General features: G+C 33.6%; 1 protein-coding gene across 48 annotated transcripts in view; it reads right to left on the bottom strand.

The window, feature by feature from the left end:
• Window positions 1–20,687, bottom strand: part of RIMS2 (regulating synaptic membrane exocytosis 2) — a 688,984-nt gene that overhangs the window by 424,646 nt on the left and 243,651 nt on the right. For 16 of the 48 annotated variants that reach the window (XM_037738700.1, XM_037738680.1, XM_037738693.1 and 13 more), the window contains exon 1: window positions 9,875–10,532. The exons of the other annotated variants lie outside the window; for them this stretch is intronic. In XM_037738700.1, coding sequence (XP_037594628.1) covers window positions 9,875–9,996 — 122 coding nt within the window. In that variant the 5' untranslated portion in view covers window positions 9,997–10,532. Of the gene's footprint in view, window positions 1–9,874; window positions 10,533–20,687 lie in introns of those variants that run through there. 48 annotated transcript variants of the gene reach the window in all.

The following is a 20,687-nucleotide window of genomic DNA, read 5'->3' as shown; positions in this document are numbered from 1 at the left end:
GAATCACTTGAGCTGGGGAGGTCGAAGCTGCAGTAAGGTTGAAGCTGTCACTGCACACCAGCCTGGCCAGATCCTGGCAGGGTGAGACCCTGTCTCAGAAAAAAAAAAGAAAGAAAGAAAATGGGGATACTATAAGGCTAGTAATATTAAGAGGACTCTAGAAACTGAGAGCTGTCCCCAGCTAAGAGCCAGTAAGGAAATAGTGACATCAGTGCATAACTGCAAAGAAGTTCTGGCAGCAATCTGAATTGTTTGGAAGTAAATACCTCCCAAGAGCTTTCAGATAAGTGCCAATGCTAGTCCACTTCTTGATTTCATCAGCAGAGAACTCATCCAAGACCACCTGGACTTCTGACCTACAGAACTGCAGGACAGTAAACAAGTAGAGTGTTTTAACCCACTAAGCTTTGGTAATTTACTAGACAATAATAGAAAACTAATATATAATGCATTTTTGTTAAGTGTTTTATAAATTAAATCTTCTTTGCATTAACCATCATTAAAAAAATAAATACAGAAAATTAAAAGATTCATATGCTCATGCAGGTGAACAATTCCATATAATCTTTGCACTGTACTATCAAACTGTGGTACCACTTTTCATTCATTGAAATTGCTCATCTATACATTTGTTGCAATGCCAACACTAAAAAATACAAATAAGAATTTCCTTAGCTGTATGTGTTTCATGGGAAATATGGTAATATTTTTTAAAGGACACATTTCTCTGTGTATTTCATCATCAGATTTACATTTTGTGAAAATAGTTTTTATAACAAGCTGTTCAACTTCTCTAGAAAAGGTAGGGTGTCCTATTTTTATATTCATCATGTTTTGTTCCAAAATTAAGACATAACTCAGAAAGACCCAAAAAATTATTGTTGAGAAACTTATTGCAAAAAATACATTGTGTGGCATGGAAATTTTATTTATTTATTTATTTATTTATTTATTTAGAGATAGGGGTCTCAGTCTGTCACTCAAGCTAAAGTGCAGTGGTGCAATCATGTCATGGCTCACTGCGGCATTCAACTCCTGGGCTCAGTGATCCTTCTGCATCAGCTTCCCAAATAGCTGGAACAACAGGTGGGCACCAACAGGCCAGCTATTTTTTTTTCTTTCTTTTCCTGTTTTTGTAAAGAAGAGGGGGTCTCACGATATGCCCAGGCTGGTCTCAAACTCCCAGCCTCAAGGATCCTGCTGCCTGAGTCTCCCAAAGGGCTAGGATTACAAACACCATGCCCAGCTAGAAAACTTATTAATTTAAAAGATCAACCATGATTACAAATTATTATCATAAAATTCTTCAGCACACACTTTTCGTTTCTTATACTGTGATTGATACCAGTTAAAGAATCAATTGATCAATTAAATTCATCTTTAACCTACTCATTCTCATTACAAACATAAATTAAATTTCCTTCAAAAATTCCCTATGGACATTGTCTTTGAAATGGATGCCCAACCAATTAGAAGGTAGAGAAAAAGTATGATAGCTTTTATCTCTTCATTTTATCTGATCAGAAGTTTTCTTTTAAAATTAGATCAGTCATATCAATATTGCACTTTCTGTGAAGAAAGCCTCTGCACATCTTGCTCATGTTTTGTCATTAGAAGTAATCATTAGAATCTAGTTGAAGTAAAGTAGTAAAGAAAGAATATTTAAAGTTATATATCCTCAATATATTCTGATACTACCCTCCACCCTCAAGTAGGCTCCAGTGTTTACTCTTCCTTCTTTGTGTTCAAGCTTAGCTCCCACTTGTAAGTGAGAACGTGTGGAATTTGGTTTTGTGTTCCTATAGTAAATTGCTTAGGATAATGGCCTTCAACTCCATCTATTTTGCTGCAAAAGACATGATCTCATACTTCTAATGTCCGTATAATATTCCATGATATGTATGTATACTTTCTTCATCCAGTTCAATATTGATGGACATCTAGGTTGATTCTATCCCTTTTCTATTGTGAATAGTGCTGCAATTAACATATGCATGCAGGTGCCTTTATGGTAGAACAATTATATTCCTTTGGGTATATACCCAGTAACAGGATTACTGGGTTGAATGGTAGTCCTGTTTTAAGCTCTTTGAGAAATCTCCAAACTGCCTTCCACAATGGCTTAACAAATTGACATTTCCAACAACAGTGTTATAAACATTCTCTTTTCCCTACCACCTTGCCAGCATCTGTTATTGTTTGACTTTTTTTTTGAGAGGAGTCTCACTCTGTCACCCAGGCTGGAGTGCAGTGGTGTGATCTTGACTCATTGCAACCTCCACGTCCCAGGTTCAGCAATTCTCCTGCCCCAGCCTCCTCAATAGCTGAGACTACAGGCACGTGCCACCATGCTGGGTTAATTTTTTGTATTTCTAGTAGAGATGGGGTTTCTCTGTGTTAGCCAGGATGGTCTCAATCTCCTGACCTTGTGATTTTCCTGCTTCAGCCTCCCAAAGTGCCGGGATTACAGGTGTGAACCACCACGCCCAGCCATTTGACTTTTTAATGATGGTCATTCTGACTAGTGTGAGATGGTATCTCATTCTGGTTTTGATTTGCATTTCTCTAATGATTAGAGCTGTTGAACATTTTTTGAACTATCAAAAAAATTTTGCACAAAATAAAAAAAAAAAAAAAAAAAACTATTCTTAAATTCATACAGAACCAAAAAAAGAGCCCAAATAACCAAAGCAATCTTAAGCAAAAAGAACAAAGCTAGAGGCATCATCACACTATCCAACTTCAAACTACACTACAAGACTACAGTAAACCAAACGACATGGAACTGGTACAAAAACAGACATAAAGACCAACAGAACAGATTACAGAGCCCAGAAATAAAGCCACACAACCACAACCATCTGATCTTCAACAAAGTTGACAAAAACAGGCAATGGGGAAAGAGGACTCCCTATTCAACAAATAGTGCTGATATAACTTGCCAGCCGTATGCAGAAGATTGACTCTGAACTCCTTCCTTTCACCATTTACAAAAATCAACTTAAGATGGATTAAATACATAAAGGTAAAACCCAAAACTATAAAAAACCTAGGAAATACCATTCCAGACTAGGACCTGGCAAAGATTTCATGACAAAGGCTCCAAAAGCAATGCAACAAAAACGAAAACTGACAAGTGGTACCTAACTAAACTAAAGAGGCTCTGCACAGCAAAATAAATTATCAGCAGACACCTACAGAAAGGGAGAAGATATTTGTAAACTATGCAGCTGGCAAAGGTCTAATATCTGGCATCTATAAGGAACTTAAACAAATTAACAAGCAAAAACCCAACAACCCCATTAAAATATAGGCAAAGCACACGAGCAGACACATCTCAAAAGAAGACCATGCAGCAAAAGAAATTGAATACTTTATCAAAATTTTCACACAGAAAAAACTTTCCAGATGGTTTTGCTGGTGAATTCTATAGAATAGTTAAGGGATAAATAACACCAATCTTATACCAACTGTTCATGCAATAGAGGAAAAGTAAATGCCAAACTCATTTCCTGAGGTCAAAATAAACTCATTATAAACTCATCAGAATGACAAAAACTAAAAACTTACATTACTAAATGTGGGAAAGCATGTGGCATCATCAAAATCCTCAATCATTGTTGGCGGGAGTTTAACACTTCTTTCAATTAAAAAAAAAATACTTATAAACTGTAGATAGGTATCATTTTATGTGTTTTTTAAAGTGATGTGTCATTATAAAACTAAACATATACCCACCCTATGATCCACAAGTTTCTCCTTTAGTTATTTACTCATGAGAAATAGAAATATATGGCCACAAAAAGATTTATGTGAAAGTGTGATATATTCATATAAAGAACTACTATTCAGCAATGAAAAGGAAAAAACTACTCACACATGTCACAATATGAACGAATATTTTAAAATTATGCTACGTGGGCCGGGAGCAGTGGCGCATGCCTGTAATACCTGCACTTCGGAAGGCGAGGCAGGTGGATTGCCTGCGCTCAGCAGTTCAAGAGCAGCCTGGGCATATGGTGAAACCCCATTGCCATCAAAAAACTAAAAAAATAAAATAGCCAGGCATGGTGGCACGTGCCTGTGGTCCCAGCTTCTCAAGAGGCTGAAGTGGGAGGATCACTTGAGCTTGGGGGAGGTTGTAATGAGCCAAGATCATGCCACTGCACTCCAGCCTGGGTGACAGAATGAGACCATGTCTAAAATATAAATAAATAAATAAATAAATAAATAAATAAATGAAGTTGAGTAAAATGTCTTAACAAAAAAAGAGTACATTCTATAACATTTCATTATATGAAGTTTTAGAACAAGCAAAACTAATCAACACTAGGTGGAAAAAGCAGTACAATATTTGGTTCTGGAGGCTAAGAGGATTGGGTATTTACTGGGAAGTTGTGTGAAGGATATAACTGTGGGAATTCAGAGATTAATAAATAAATAGCCCCTAACTCAAGAAGCTCATAGGACAGCAACTTTACCAGTAACATATAGACAGTAAGCAGCAGACCCTAGATATGAGCACAACTGCTATGTTCAATACTACCTAACATAAAACTACAATGTGTAGTAAAAAAGTCAGGCAAAAATAAATCCTTAAACACAGCAGTTTTCCTTGTCATTTTCCATTACCTCTATGTGTGACATTTCGAAGGACTTACAATGAAATGAATAGTTTAAAGCCATATAAGTAACCATAAGTCCTGAGTTTGATTTAAGTAAGCAGCTGAACTTTAGTTTGTTCAAGAGTAAAATGACAGCAGTAGAATAAAAAAGTCTCAAAATGTGTTTCTTAGAACCAAACATGGGTCCCATGTCCCACTTTCTAAACCAGAGCTGCTCTACTTCTGTCTGTTTTACATATTGAGTTAGACCTTGAAAGTGTTCTCTGTCCAAAACAAAAAGCACAGTTTAAAAAACACTAGGCAAAATAAAGAACCCTCACATTTTAAGATACTATAATTTTAACGTGCAATGGGTTTTTCCATTTTGCCCTATAAGAAATGTTCACACATTTCTAAAATGCTTACATTTTCTCAAACTTGGAAGTGAAACCAAAACTGTGGATGAGTCTTAGGAATTCTTTTGTTGGGGCCATGAATTTTTTGTGACAATGGATAAGAAGAAAGCCTATAGCCCATATGAAATAAATTCATTTTCCTATTTAGTGAGTAATGTCAGAATTAAAGAAGTTTACTAGTAATTATTTTCAACTTTTAAAATCCTTTATGATCATGTAGAAGTTGGTAATTAAAAAGTATAGTTAACATTTACCTGTCAGGCATCACCAAAAGCAGTAGATTTATAAAAGTTCTTTCAGTAAAGAAAATACTTAAAGACTGTAGACTGGTATCAGATTAAGGATCAATACTAGTAATTGTAGTGTTTTGCTAAGGTCCACAGTAAGTGTTCTTGTGAAAATACTAATAACACACATATCTAAATCACAAGCTATTTTGATTTGAAGTCTAAAGAGATAATTATTCTAAAGGAATTAAGCCTATAATGAATAATGTTATAGTTGTAAAAGTATTTTATAATAATTATTATGTATGTTTAATAAAGTATATATATGTACCTACAATGTATATATATATATTAGATGACTGGGTGCTTTATGCCTCGTAACACAGACTTTTTATGCAATATGAAAATTCAACTGTGCTGGAATCATGCCAAGTCCAAATAATGCACACTGTGTAGACTGCACCCTGAGAACTATGAAAAGTAAGCATGTTGTTCTTTCAATGTCAAAGTAGTCATTAACGTACCATGATAAAAAATAATTATCTTTGCCAGAATTCCTGAACACGAATTACTGGTTTGATTGTAAACCAAAGCAATAATAAATGCTATAGGAATAATTAAGAACTTCTGACCAAAAATAATACTAAATAAATATTTATTTAGCAAATCAGATTTTACTTAAAATATTAATGTTTTAAAACCATGACAATGTTTCAATGGAAAAGAATCCACTTAAACTAAGTGAATTTAAGCTTTACATTTCACTTTTGCAATTAGAGTAGCCCTGTAATTTACTTTAAAATCACAACACTTTTGAGAGAGAATAGTACTAATAATAATCACTGGATGACTGTAGGCATAAACTGGGAGTACTCCAGACAAACTGGATCATATGGTTATCTTACTTGTAATGGAAAAAAAATAAATCCAAATATTCTTCTCTCTACTGACATTTTTTCTTTTCTTACTTTTAAATATGAAAGCCTGCATATCTCATTATACGTATAAAGGGAGAAAGACTGTTTTTTAATATCTACTCTAAATAAATTCCAGTGTATCATGCCCCTGTGTGGCCAGAAGGCACAGCAAATTCACTGTCACACATTCAGTGGGAAAGAAATAATTGTATCTAGAGGAAAATACAGATCTCTTCATTGTATAGTATAGATGGCAAAAAATTAGCAAATGGAAAAACTTAGAGGATGAATTTTTAATGATAGCCATCATTAACATGTTTATTTGAATACTGTCCAAACCAATTGATAACTTAATGCAGTGAGCTCTGCTAAAAAATATATCTTCTAGCATCTCATTATTTCTGTTTGCTTCCAAAGACAAGATCACAAAAATCAGATTTCATACTGAATTCAGTACTTGACATTTTTACTAATGAAAAAAGCAATTATTTTTGTGTCCCGATTAAATAATTTCATTTGAGATAGAGTTTACAATGAGAAGACCTGATGACAAAAAATTAAAGTGGCATTTCATCAAAACCTATCAAATGAGTCAAGTGAGTTTATGCAGGATGCAGAAATGTTTTTGTTTCTTGCTAGATTTCCAGTTGTTTCATTTTAGCTGTAAAAGATCAGAGAATCCTGTTGCCCCCTTCATGCACTAAAATGGTACTCAAAAACCACACAATAAGAGAATAAGCTAAACACTTTCAGTATGAAACATAAGGGTTGTGCTATATGGTTTCCAACAAAAAGTTAGTCTAAAATATTCTAGTAATTTCTACTCATAGATAAGTTTCATTTAATCATTAGTTAATCCACTTAACAATCTATATTAATCTCCAGTTTGGGGAATTATGGCACATACAGTATTATTGGTGGATTTAAAAATCTTTTCTCTTTTGACAAGTTCAACTTGGAAATGTTTCTGGAGCAGTTATTATGGAAGATTTTCACCCTTTAAAGTTTTATTGCTAGTATGACATAGAAGTCAACTGTCCCATCATCTTATATCCTAATGAAAGTTGAGTTGCAGATTTGGGGATAAGATTAGCTACCAAAAAAACTCTGAGTTTAAAAACTACTTGAAAGGGTCCCCTTTTAATAATACATTGTCTACAAGTGATGCATAGTACTATTCTAGCAATCTCTACTAGAAAGCAATTGAGAATAAAAAATCTAAATGTCCAAATTGATGGCTATTTTTCTATCAATTTAAATATCACAGTTAATGTCACAATACAAATACTGAATATTCCATGTTAACTAGTCCAAACAATTAAATGATTACTATTCATGTACTAACAACCAAAACTGTTCTTTCCAGAGGTGACAGGTATATAATTGATGCTTAAATTGATACTTAAGAAGACCATCGATGTCTAAATGAAAGGTCCATTATTCAAAAAAAAAGTTTAAATTATTGTATATGATGTATTTTGATGACATACTCAGGCCATTCTTCTTCCATGATTTTTTTCTTTAAGAATAATTTTTTAGTTTATATCCTTACTTTCCACTTCAGTATTAACTAAAATGTTAATACCCAGGCATTTATATTATTTAAAAGAATCGAAGCAGAATAAAAGATTTAAAAGACCCTTGTATCTAAACTTATCACAAAAGAATCAAAAAATTAAAATATGTGAAGCATAAAATTCCTATGCTAATTTTTAACTCTTCATACTTCTAAAACAGCAGAACTTCTGGATTTAACTTAAAAGTAAATCAACTAGCTCATTACTTATGAAGATACATAGACGTATTTGTGATATAAGGTCACATGATTTTTAAAGACTAATAAGAACATATAAAGGCAGAGATTCTTTTCCCCTAAAGCAAAATAAATTCTTTATTGATTAATTAGTAGTTTGGGATAATTTTAGATAAAAAGCATATAAATTAAACAATATTGGTATTATAGAAGCATTAGAAACTTCATAATCTAATATTTAATTGCAGCAGCATAAAAGTCCAGATTTTAATGAGAGCTTAATAGGCTCTCACTGAAATTATTAGGTATGCCAACAATAAAAGAAACTTGAAGCCAAAGCAAGTACACAGTGATAGGGATGCACACAATTCCCTCAAAAAATAGTTATTTTCAGATTTTTAAATGAATTATGCTTACTTTAAAACCAATTCCTTACTATGCTGTTACTAGCATAATTTTTACAGGTATGTATACCTAAACCCTAATATTAATACGTTTACACACAAATTCTTAGCATTAAAAAAAAGAGATGGAACTAAAACAAGAAAAATGTTTATAAAGGATGAATACAAATCCTAAAACTCTGGTAGCTTCAGGTCATGGAAATTTTTAGAAATCCACACTTGCCTTTTTAATTTAAATATAACATAAAATACATATTTTTATTGTAAACTATAAACACTAAAGTGATGCATTATTTCAAAAAAGAAAACAGCATCTTAAAATATAGATATCCAATTTAGAATATCCTAACATTTCATATAGTGTTATAATGTTTTTAATTAGTATCAAGATAAAATATAAACAAAATCCAATTAGTTTATTGAATAGAACTGCACTGAGGAAAGAATGTGAAATTTTATAAGAAATAGATATGTTATCCCATATTCAAAGCAAAGGTTATAAATATATTTATCATCAGTAAACACTTTAAATGCCAACAAATTTTAAAAGCCTTCTCTTCATTTTCTAAATTAAGATACATATTGTATAACAGGTATTTTTTAATCTCCAAAATAGGTTGCCTCACATTGTTCAGAGATACTAAAAAGAAGAGACGAGCAAAGCCATTCAATATTTTATGCACTATTAGTTCCCCGTCAGTTTCCAGAAGGTTTCAGTGCATTGCCATGTTAACAGAATTTCTTTCTCAATCTTCTCCACATATATTTAGTTAACATGGGATCTTTTTTATACTAGATATGAAACATGAAAAATTCTCAAAAGCTGAACAACTTAAATGAGCAAAGAACTGGGCTAGACAATAAAACTGCATTTTAAAAGCATTCTTTAATAGAATATCTTTTAGAGTAAGCTAGAGAAACCATCTGAAACATATGTTCATAATTTAACAACCTTCACCACAGAAAAATGATCAGGTTGAAAAAGGAGTAGGAATTTATAACAAAGAATCCTGCCAAATTAGCCGACCTAATGAAAAGCATTATTAGCAGTTCCACAATATAGCTTATTTAAAAGTGATTATTGAGCTACCCTACATAGAGAAATGTCTTAAACCTAGAAAACATCTCCACATGTTTTACAGGAGCATGCACAATTGCTAATTCACATTTTCAAACAAATCACATATGATTATATAGCCCCATCCTTATATATGCAATGTAATCACTGCCATGAACACAAAGAAAACATCTATCGGGTATTTTTAAGTTAGTCATTTTACACATTTAGAAAACAAAATAATGAAACAGCCTGATATCTGTATTATGTTTCAGAGGTCAAGGTAGTTAAATTTAAGATGCTTTCTCTGCTTTGAAGTAAGCTTATTTTCCTTCTTAAAATCAAATTAAGAATGCTACATAAAATTTTATATTTGTGGTAAAAAAGACAACACCTTTATTATATTAATACTTCAATAGAAAACAATTTTTTACAGGCATATATATTATTCTGAAAATAACAATATTAAAAGAAAATATAGTTTAGCTCTACTCACCTTGCATTGTTCAGTGTTTGTCCAAAAAGCTCATTTTGTAAGATATTTGGTGGGGATGAAAAAACCCCATGAAAATGAGATAAAACAGAATTGCAGACCTGGCGCAATGTCTCAAATTGCATTTTCTTTCTTTTTTTTCCCCTTCTCTTATTTTTCCCTACCACCTGTCTTTAAAGTCATCTATTTGCTGACACCATCAAACAAAAACATGCCAATCAAGTTCCATATTTCTCCTGAGCTCTGTGAAAACTGTGCTTAAATGAACAGAGGTTGATAGTTAATTGTACAGTCATTATTCTTCTAATTCAGTCGTAGAAGATTCAGTAGCTGTGCAGCTTTCGGCTTTCTCCTGACTGTAGCAAGAATTCTAAACAGCAGTAAGCTTTTTGGGCATTCCCAGCTGAAGTGTGAAGCTGAGCTGCTTTCATGTACTCTACTCATATTTCTCTAAGCCTATTAAAAACACGCAATGAATAGATGCTGTCGTCAGGAGTTTTAGCACATCTGGCTGCCAGCAATAAAATATCAGAAGTAATAAAATGGGGACAAGGTATCTTCTCAATGCTACTACTGGGTGAGAGTAAGAGAAATTATGCATTTCCCTAACCCTTTTCTCTTTTCCTGAAAAACAAATAACTCCAGCAACAGAGTATATCTCTTCAACATGCAAGCTGCTGCAAAGGACAAGAACACTCTAAAAATACGTGGTATATCCTTTTGATGTCATGAAGCAATAAAAACATGATAGACAATAGAGTTTTTATCATCTGCATTTATAACGCCATGCTTCTAAGATATGTACATTTAGAAAACATGTTCTTAGGTGTTTTAATTTCTTATTTAATTTTAAAATTTCTCCATTTGTTTATTTTTAAAGAAAAGTGGATAATGTTCAATCAGCCTTCTAAAGGCTATACATAGTGACTATATGGTTATTCATGTAATTTTAGAAAAAAAACTACATCTTATCAATTAAACATCACCTAAATAGCACACATTAAATTAAAACTTCCCCCCAAATCTGGCGGGGAAGGCAGGGAAACCCACAGTCAAGTCCAGAGATACTTTATCAACTATTACTAATTTATTTCAATAATGGTGGTCATAGCATTATGTAGAAGAGAATGTTTCCTGAAAGTTCCTACAGTCTTGGAAAACCACCCCATCACCATCTATTCTCAGTGAATAATTCTGCTTCATGTAAACATTTAGGCTATTCTATATCCAAGTGCATCCATCTTTCTATAACAGATCTCTAAAGCTAATGTGTAAGCCGAATTTTAAATATCAACTCACTTACAGAGATGCTTAGTATTTTTATTGACCTTTAGTTGCTCCTAACCTTTGACATTTCTTTAATAGATCCAGTCCTTTTTGCCCTTTTTACCTCAACTCTTTGCCTCTTTATCCCATTCCACACACTGTCAATAAATAGGCATTTTAATATAGTAAGTTTTTAAAGCTATGAATTCATTTTTGGCATAATCATGTCACAAAAGAACAACACAAATTAAACATGTATAACGTAAATTTTTAAACAATTTTTTAAATAAGATGTTGAATTATAGGTTTCTTCTCAACTAACAGTGCCCCCATTTTGTCATTTCGGTTATTTTATTATTTCACTATTATTAGAATTTCAGATTTTTATACGTGCACACCAATCTATCTGTCAAACATATACACATACACAAAACTCATAAAGTATTCTCAGTTTATAAAGCACTTTTAAACTTATTTTTTAATATCCAGAAAACATTGTATGTACTAATGCCACTATCATTTTGTGGATGAAAAGAAACGGTGGCTTTATCTTTTAATTAATTAATTAATTTTCTTGGAGACAGAGTCTCACTCATTGTCACCCAGGCTGGAGTGCAGTGTTGCAATCTCCCAGCTCACTGCAACATCCTCCTCCCAGGTTCAAGCAATTCTGTCTCAGCCTCCTGAGTAGCTGGGATTACAGGAGTGTGCCACCTTGCCCGGCTAATTTTGTAATTTTAGTAGAGATAGGGTTTCACCCTGTTCTCAGGCTAGTCGCAAACTCCTGACTTCAAGTGATCCATCCGCCTTGGCCTTCCAAAGCGCTGGGATTACAGACGTGAGCCACAGCGCCTGGCCTGAGGCTTTATTGAATTAAACATCACACAATTTATAAAAAATGGAAAAAATATTTTGAATGAAAGTCTTTGCTTTGGACTCCATTTTCTATGCTCCTTCCTTATTCTGTTTTTTAAGTATGTGCAAACATGCACATGCACAAACACACAAATGCCCACCTATTGTAAAAAGGCCAATTTCAATAGATGAATAGGAAAATTACCAGCCAGTGGCCTAATGAAGGGTATTTTAGTTGGTGCAAATATCTCAAATGTTTTAACTCACAAGTAACTTTAAATGGATTTCTTCCATTTACCTTAAGCAGAAGCAACCTGATGTGCTTTCATTTTTAAGCTTTTGATTATAAGCTGATTTTTCACATCTATGAAAGGTCAATTTCTACAAGTGTAAACAAACATTTTAAAAATTCTTATTTTCAAGTCAATTTCACAGCTCATACTATCTGTGATGGGAAAAAATGTAAATTTCCCCTTTTGGTTAGATTTAATTTTATATATATAATCAGAAGCCTTTTAGAAACAAGTCTATTAAGTAAGAAGGTGATTATATTGCAAAACAATATTTGTTGTTAAAAATGTTTCTTTTATATTTCAAAATTGGACATGAAGAGTAAGTCATAAAAAAAGCATCACAATGGTCTAAGCAATGGAAACACTAGAATGAGACTTAAAAATGACTCCTTTGAAAGAGTCAACAATATATCAGCTGCCTTCCTCAAAGACTTATTTTTCCAACTCTCACTGTACAACACCCATACTACTGAGCAGCTTTCTTCTAGTTCCCTCAGTACCCCAGAGATGATTTCATCCACCTTCCCTCTCCATTACCACCCTTTAACCTGCTTCTACTCATCCTTAAGGGCTCAAAGGTCCCTCCTTAAGAAATACTTTCTCTGACCTAAATTAGGTCCCCTATTATGCATTCTCATTATACCCTGTGCTTATTCTTCAGAGCATTTGATATACATGGGACTATATATTTACTTGAAAAAAATGTTTAATATCTTTCACCCTCAATTAATGAGGTTAAGTCCTGCATTCTTGTCTCATTCATCTGGCATAGTGCCTAGTACAGAGTAGGCGATTCATTAAACATTTGTTGAATAAATGGATGCCTACACGTTATCAGAAAGTTACTTCTCAATCACATACATAGACAGGATAGGAAACCACCTCAGGGCTTCAATTGGTTCTCAGGTTCGACAGGGTTTTTAAAATTTGTTTGCTTGTTTAGTTTTAGCCTGCCACGTCATCTTGTAAGGGTCATAAATATAAGAGTAACCAATATTTGCAATCAAAAACATTGTGCTTTGAATTGACTTTGTAATTTGTTATGATATCCTAAATATTATAAAGAATGTTTATAGATAATATTTGTTTTAAATTGTCAACATAGGCAGGTTCACATGTAACATAACTATTGGAGACTTCTGTGAGAACAGAAAGAATATGGTACTTGGCATCAGGCAGCCTGGTTTTAAGTACTGATTCCAACCCAAACTAGCTATATTACCTCAGCATATTTACGTTATATATCTGAGCTATGGTTTTATTAAATGTAAAATAAGCTATATCACTTCACATGGAAATTATTGTATTAAAATCTCCTATGTACAAATGCATTTTACAAAGTATACAGTGTTTGGAAGTAAACTCACTGTGAACCATTTAAGGAATCAAATTACTAGTACCTGAATTCTAACAATTATGTTCAGGTATCTTTTAATTATCACACTTATTCATTTGACAAATATTTATATTTTCTTTGCCCATGTAATGATCCTTCTGTTAGTGCTGATAGGAAGTAGGGCTTATGATTATCCTTTTCCAGAAAAATTAGATAAACTCAAAACGGCTTCCAAGCAAGATCAGTTCCACATTTACACTGAGTCCAGCAGAGAGACGTTAACTCTTACAAATGGTATAGATTATGGCAACTAGTTTATCTATGTATGTTTTATTAGAATATTTAGTCTCTCACTGGAAATGAGAGTGATAACAAGAGTTCTAACAGAAGATGTGTTAAGAAACTTTTGGAAGCAAAGGCTTTTATGAAAGAAGATATCTAAAAAAACTAATCAACACTTGAAAAAATGCCATCTAAAAGCAATCACAAGAATGCAAATAAAAATAATAAGATAATGTATTTTGCCTATTAAATTGGCAAAATATTGACCAGAGGATTAAAAAATGCACAGTCTCATACCATGCTTATTGTTAGGAGTGTACATTGGTACAACATGCTGAGAAACATTTAGTAGTATAACTCAGAAGGTTTTTAAATGTTCAAAATCTGAGAGAGCACTAGAACAATATAAATCAAAATGATAATATTGATTATATCTGGGTAAGAACATCACGAATTGTTTTTCATTTATACTTTTTGATACGCTAGCCACAAGCAAAGTTCAAAATTTAATTTACAAACACTGGAGAACTCTATACTTATAATACAATCATTAACCTTCACATATTATTTATGATGTTAGCCCATGAACTTTTCCTTAGCAATGCTCAAGTAAAAAAAATAGTAGATTATTAGCTTTCATGTGATTAGCTATATCATTAGCAATGATTTCTCTCCTTCTCTGTCTCTCCATATATATATGTGTGTGCGTATATATATATATATATATACGCACACACATATATTATTATTTTTTTTTGAGACAGAGTCTTGCTCTGACACCTGAATATAACCCTGAACTCCTACATTCAAGTGATTCTCTTGCTTCAGCCTCCCATGTAGCTAGAACTATCGGTATGCATCATGATGCCTGAATAATTTTTGATTTTTTTTTGTAGAGATAGGGGTCTCACTATGTTGCCCAGACTAGTCTTGAACTCTTGGCCTCGATCAATCCTCCCTCCTCAACCTTCCAAAGTGCTAGGATTCCAGGGGTGAGCCACCACTGTGCCTGGCTTTTCCTTCTTAAACAATAAGTTCCTAAAATTCTGTAATAACTCAAATTGTTTAATTAGTACTATGAAACATCCAAATGATAAGAGAAACCAAAACAGCACTAATTTCTTTACATTATCCTAAAAAATATTTGAAGTGTAAATTCTTAAATTAAAATTATTTAAGAATCTTGGTTTACAAATGCCTAGTGGCTGAGCTAAATATCTTAAGAAAATCAACACGAACTCAAAAATTAAATGAAAGAATCAAAATTGGAAACTTATTCTCTTCTAAATTAATAACAATACAAGCCTCTTGCCTAATAAGCCATGATAATTCATGACATACTTAGATTTTACAGGCTGGGTTTAGTTTTAATTTTTAAGAGTACCACAGTATTTCTATTAAAATATTCCATACATAAAAATAAGCATATAACTAAACACAGCTAATAAATCATTAGAATCATATGATATACAATAGGTATAATCCATAACAAAAATATCTGAAATGCTAAAGGAATTTTTCCTTAAAATTTATATCTGTAGTCCTATCTATATAATTGAAATAACTGCATTATCTCTTCCATTGCATTATTCTTGTTCCACTGGCTACTTGAAGCATCTGACTGATAAAAATCTAAGAGTTGTAAGAAAGATAGTCCAGAGAACAAACATTTTGAAAATAGTATCTTCATATATTGTGCAAATTAAAGTACTCTGTTGTAAAGTATTCTGTATTTCCCTGAGGCACGGATCATAGAACAATTCACCTCAGGGATAACACACAAGCAAAGAAACAAAAGGCAGATGATGGAATTCTTGACAAAAGGAGGAAGAAGAAGGCATTCAAAAAAGGTAATTTGGGACAGACACAGTTGCATCACCTGAGGTCAGGAGTTCGAGACCAGTCTGGCCAACATGGTAAACCCCTGTCTCTACTAAAAATACAAAAATTAGCCAGGTGTAGTGGTGCAGGCCTGTAATCCCAGCTACACAGGAGGCTGAGCCAGGAGAATCACTTGAACCCAAGAGGCAGAGATGTGTGCTGAGATCACACAGTGCCATTGCACTCAAGTCTGGGCAACAAGAGCGAGACTCTGTCTCAAAAACAAAAATTGGCCTATGCTTCAACTTAGGATGAACCATACAGTACATTCAGGAATGGAAGAAAGGAAAAATAGCCCAGGCCTAAATAATCACACTGCATATCTAAAGATGACTAGTACATTTCTACTCACAAAATTTCAGATAAAAATCAGAAAACAATTCAAAATTCTTACATCAGTTTTCATAAGTTGCAAAAAAACTGTTGATGCCCATTTGAAAAAAAACATATTTTCTAATGTACATAAACATTTTATAGCATTTCTTAGGAAGTGAACCCTGTATCTATCCCTAATTCTGACCATTGCTGCAGAACAGGCTAATAACACAACAGTTTCTGCCACCTAATTCAAAACACAAAGGGAAAGCATGGTGAAAGCCACCACAAATGTGTGAAACCCCACCATAATTGTCATTTCTTTCACTCTTCTTTGTAGACCAGCAGTATAAGGGCTAATCCTATTGTGCTTTGGTTTGAGTGGCATTATTCTCAAAAGTATTACTAGGTTGTTTTAGTAGTCCAGTGCAAAAGCAGCTTTTGCAAGAGCAGTTCCCACACCTAAAAGCTGGCCAACAGCCAGGGATGGTGGCCTACACCTGTAATCCTAGCACTCTGGGAGGCCAAGGTGCATGGATCACCTGAGGCCAGGAGTTGAAGACCAGCCTAGTCAACATAGTGAAACCCCATCTCTACTAAGAATATGAAAATTAGCCGGGTGTGGTGAGGTGGGCACCTGTAATCTCAGCTACTTGGGAGGCTGAGGCAGGAGAATCACTTGAACCCAGGAGGCAGAGGTTGCTGTGAGCCAAGATCTCGCCACTGCATTCCAGCCTGGGTGACAAAGCGAGATTCCAAGTCAAAAATAAATGAATAAATAAATTTAATTTAATAAAAATAAAAGCTGGCAACAGCAGAAATATCTATCTTGTTGAATGTGAGAGTTACAGAGTACAAAACCTAGATTTAAACACCACAATGAGAATGTCCAAAGTGACACCTAGAGATTCTACCAATTAGAAGAAAGAAAACTAAGATCCCTGAAAAAACAATTTGGAAAATCCTTTTAGAGTTAGGACTGCTAGTTCCAAGAATATGTTTCCTTGGTAACTATCAAGAGAACCACTGAAAGCAACATTACAATTTCAGGGAGCTATATCAACATGAATAAGCTTCAGCTCCATCTCCAACAGTTACATTCATCAAGAGCCACAACATAAGAAATGTTCATAGCCCTGGGATTTCAAAGACTCACACCTAAGCTTGCAAACTGCCTCTACAAGTCACCTCTACTATGCAGTAACTTCCAAGTGCACCAAGGTTCCTCAAGAAATAAATATTGATTACATAGTTTTATTATATAAGATATTAGAAATAATAATCATTGGCACAATTATAAATGTGTTTCAGCAAAATATATGAATAAATGAAATATTATGCAATAATATTGGCCTCCAAGAGTGCCCATTCATAATTCCCTTTTTTCATGTAATGCCTCTCTCTGCTCATTACACTATGAAAAAAGGGGGTGAGGAGTCTTTTCTCCCAAAGGCTTCCTATTCTGTAAAAACAAATATTTGTTTCACTTTGACATTGGTTGTCAGAAAAAAAGTACCTTAGAAGGTTTAAGAATATCAGGATATGTTAATTTGCTTGACTATAGTAACCTTTTCAGTATCTACACGTATATCAAAACATCATGTTGTAGACCTTAAATATTTACAATAAAAAATTTTTAAAGGACATCATTAGGTTCAATACTAAAGAAAAAGTATCTACATAAGGTATAACAATAAAGTTTAAAGTACTTTGTTTTCACTAGAACTTGTACATGATGGAACATTTCTCATAAACTAGAATATATTGTCACTGCCAGCTATATAATACATTCAATTAAATATGCTGCTTTCTACTGACTGAGTGTAAATGGGAAACAGTGAGTTGGAAGGTACTTGGCTGACTCCCTTCCATTGCCTACCTTCTTCTTTCTTTCTTTTTCATTTTTCACTGCCCACCTTCCTTGTCTGTCAGCATAGCCCAGGAGGCCACTAGAATTAATATAATTGCCACTAAGGAGGCTCAACTTAGAGGCAATATTAATGGTGATTTCAAAGGGAACATTTTTTTCTATTCTAATATGGGCAGAAGTCTTTGAAGAGCTACTGAAGGGTGAGCTGGTTAGAATTCGTCCTGTGACAAAGGCTCAAGAAATTGCTGTTAGGTTCTACCTTGCTGCCCTTTAATGTATTCAAGAAGAGGACATAAGGGATTTGTGTAAAGGAAGACTGAATTATGCAGAAGCTAAGATTATCTGATTTAAAAAGTTCCTTCAAAATTGTATGCTGAATCCCAAATACCTTCTGCTCCATCGTGCTTTAGTTACAAAAGAGATTACATCAAGACTAATATCTCAAATTTCTCTGGAATTTTTACCCTACCTGTATTTAGCAGAACATCAGCATCCTGCTAAATGATCTCCTATAAATGTGCAAGTACCCAGGCATATCAAATATGCCTCCACAGTCCTCTAAGTCTACTCACATCCTCTCACCAGTAATATGTGCTGATTATAAATCCACTTGAGGATGAAGCCTCCCCACTTGATGGTGTTCTCAGTTTGAATTCCAGTCCTCAGCCAAAGGTGGCAAATCCCAAGGTTACAGTAATTCAACGTACTGTGTTTTATGCAGGTATTGAGAGAATAAATCACTGTTCAAAATTTATTTATTCACTCAACAAGTATTTAAGTATTGACAAAAGTATCATAGGTACTTTTCTAAGTACTAAACAGCTCACAGGAAAGAAAGAAAAATGAGTAGAGGGAGGAGGGAGGAAGAAAAAAGAAAAGGAAGGAGAAGTAGGGAGGACACCATCTAGCCCTTATAGGAGTTTTTATCTGCAGTATAGCAGGGAAGATAGAAAAAAATTATATGTGTTATTGAGAATTCAGATTAGAAATGTTAAGAAAACTTGTAATAATAGGTTGCCTTGAAATAGTGTTAGAGTTCAGAAGTTCATAAGAAGTTTTCCTAAAAAAAATAGATTCAAGATGAGAAACATGGAATGACACACAATGGCCAAGCGAAAAGTGGGACAAAGGAGTATTCCATATCTGGAATGACAAAGATGTATGAAAATCAAGAAATGACACTGATTATGGCACAATCAAAGAACCACAAGAGGCCAATTCAGGGAGAAATCAAATAGCTGGTGAAGAAACAGTAGCCACATCCTACAGGGCATGAAAAACTGTTGAGATTCTGATATTTAATCAGTCCATGAATAATTATGTGTTTTGCTCTAACAACCATTTTTGAGGCAATATATACAACAAGTCCTAGCAGTCACAATGGAGAAGATTCAGGAGTTAACAAGAAACAGATAGGAGAAATATAACCATAATACACCAAAATATTATCTCGCTATATGTGGATGCAGAGAGAGATCAGTTAGAAAACTAATGTAATAGTCCAGGCAAGATTTTAGTTGGCCTGGGTTAAAGTGATCATAATAAGATAGAGAAAAAAGAATAGACTAAAAAGATGTATGTTGAATCAACAGGACTTAGTCATTGGTCACAGTCAAGATAGGAGTAAAAAGTGATTCTCAGATTTCTCTCTTAAGTAACCTAGCAGATAGTCTTAAAATTTGGTGAGACAGAGAATGCTGAGGGAGATGGGGAAGATGATGAATTGTTTAATTTGAGGTGCATGTGAAACAGCTAAAAAGAGAAGTAAGCAATGAAATATGTCACTCTGCAGTTTGGAAGAAAGTTCTCAACTGAATATATAACTTCAGGAAGCATCAGAGTGTTAGTAATGATTTCAACCAAGCAAGTAGATGAGATCACCCAGAGATAAAATTTAAAAGAAAAAAAGGCGAAGAGGTTTAAGACAGAGCATCAAGAAGCTAAGTTCCACATTAACTCATCAGGTAAAGAATGAAAAGCCAGTAAAGGAAACAAAGAAGGAGTAGCCACAGAGGTAAGAAGAAAGTCAAGAGAGAATGTAGTAGCCCGGAAGACCATAAAAGACTGCATTTTAAGAAAAATATTATGATCAAGTCTGTGTTACATATTCTGTCATCTGGAAACTGAAGAATTGCTGCTTGTTATCCTGTGCTTCAAAACAACTCTCTGGAAAATAGCTCTTTTGGCCTGAAATTGCTTAATCCAGAATAGACATCTTCTTAGCTTCCTCCATCATCCGTCTTTCCTCATTTGGTGAAAGGTAAGCAAATAAAATTTTTAGTCTTTGTTCAGCCAAAACAGAAAATCTGATCCAAACAAACTGACGAAATCTAAATGTATTTCAATCTAAGCTTATCAACTTAAAAAATATAATTTGTCTGACCCTTTGATGTGGACAGAGATCAGGATTAATCAGAGTTCCTAGCTACTTAAAAGTAAAGGTGTTTAAGCACCAAATTTGAAAATATAAAAGAAAGGAAAATATAATATAAACAAGATCTATTCTATCAATTTTCCATCTAGCTTACCATTTTTCTTACCAGCTCCTCCATAAAATACCTAGTTTAATTACTCTTTAGTCTATTTTAGAAGTCCCTTGGTTCTAATTATACTTGTAATTATAAACAAATAATATTAATTTTATGTGTGAATAAAGTTATCAGTGTTTTTATTACTATAATTACTATATTACTATATTTCCTACCTTAATAGAACTTC

This window comes from Cebus imitator, unplaced genomic scaffold (assembly GCF_001604975.1).
Source record: "Cebus imitator isolate Cc_AM_T3 unplaced genomic scaffold, Cebus_imitator-1.0 Scaffold56, whole genome shotgun sequence".
Lineage (NCBI taxonomy): Eukaryota > Metazoa > Chordata > Mammalia > Primates > Cebidae > Cebus > Cebus imitator.
The sequence above is the reverse complement of the archived record's forward strand: the minus strand, read 5'-3'. Positions and strand labels throughout refer to the sequence as shown.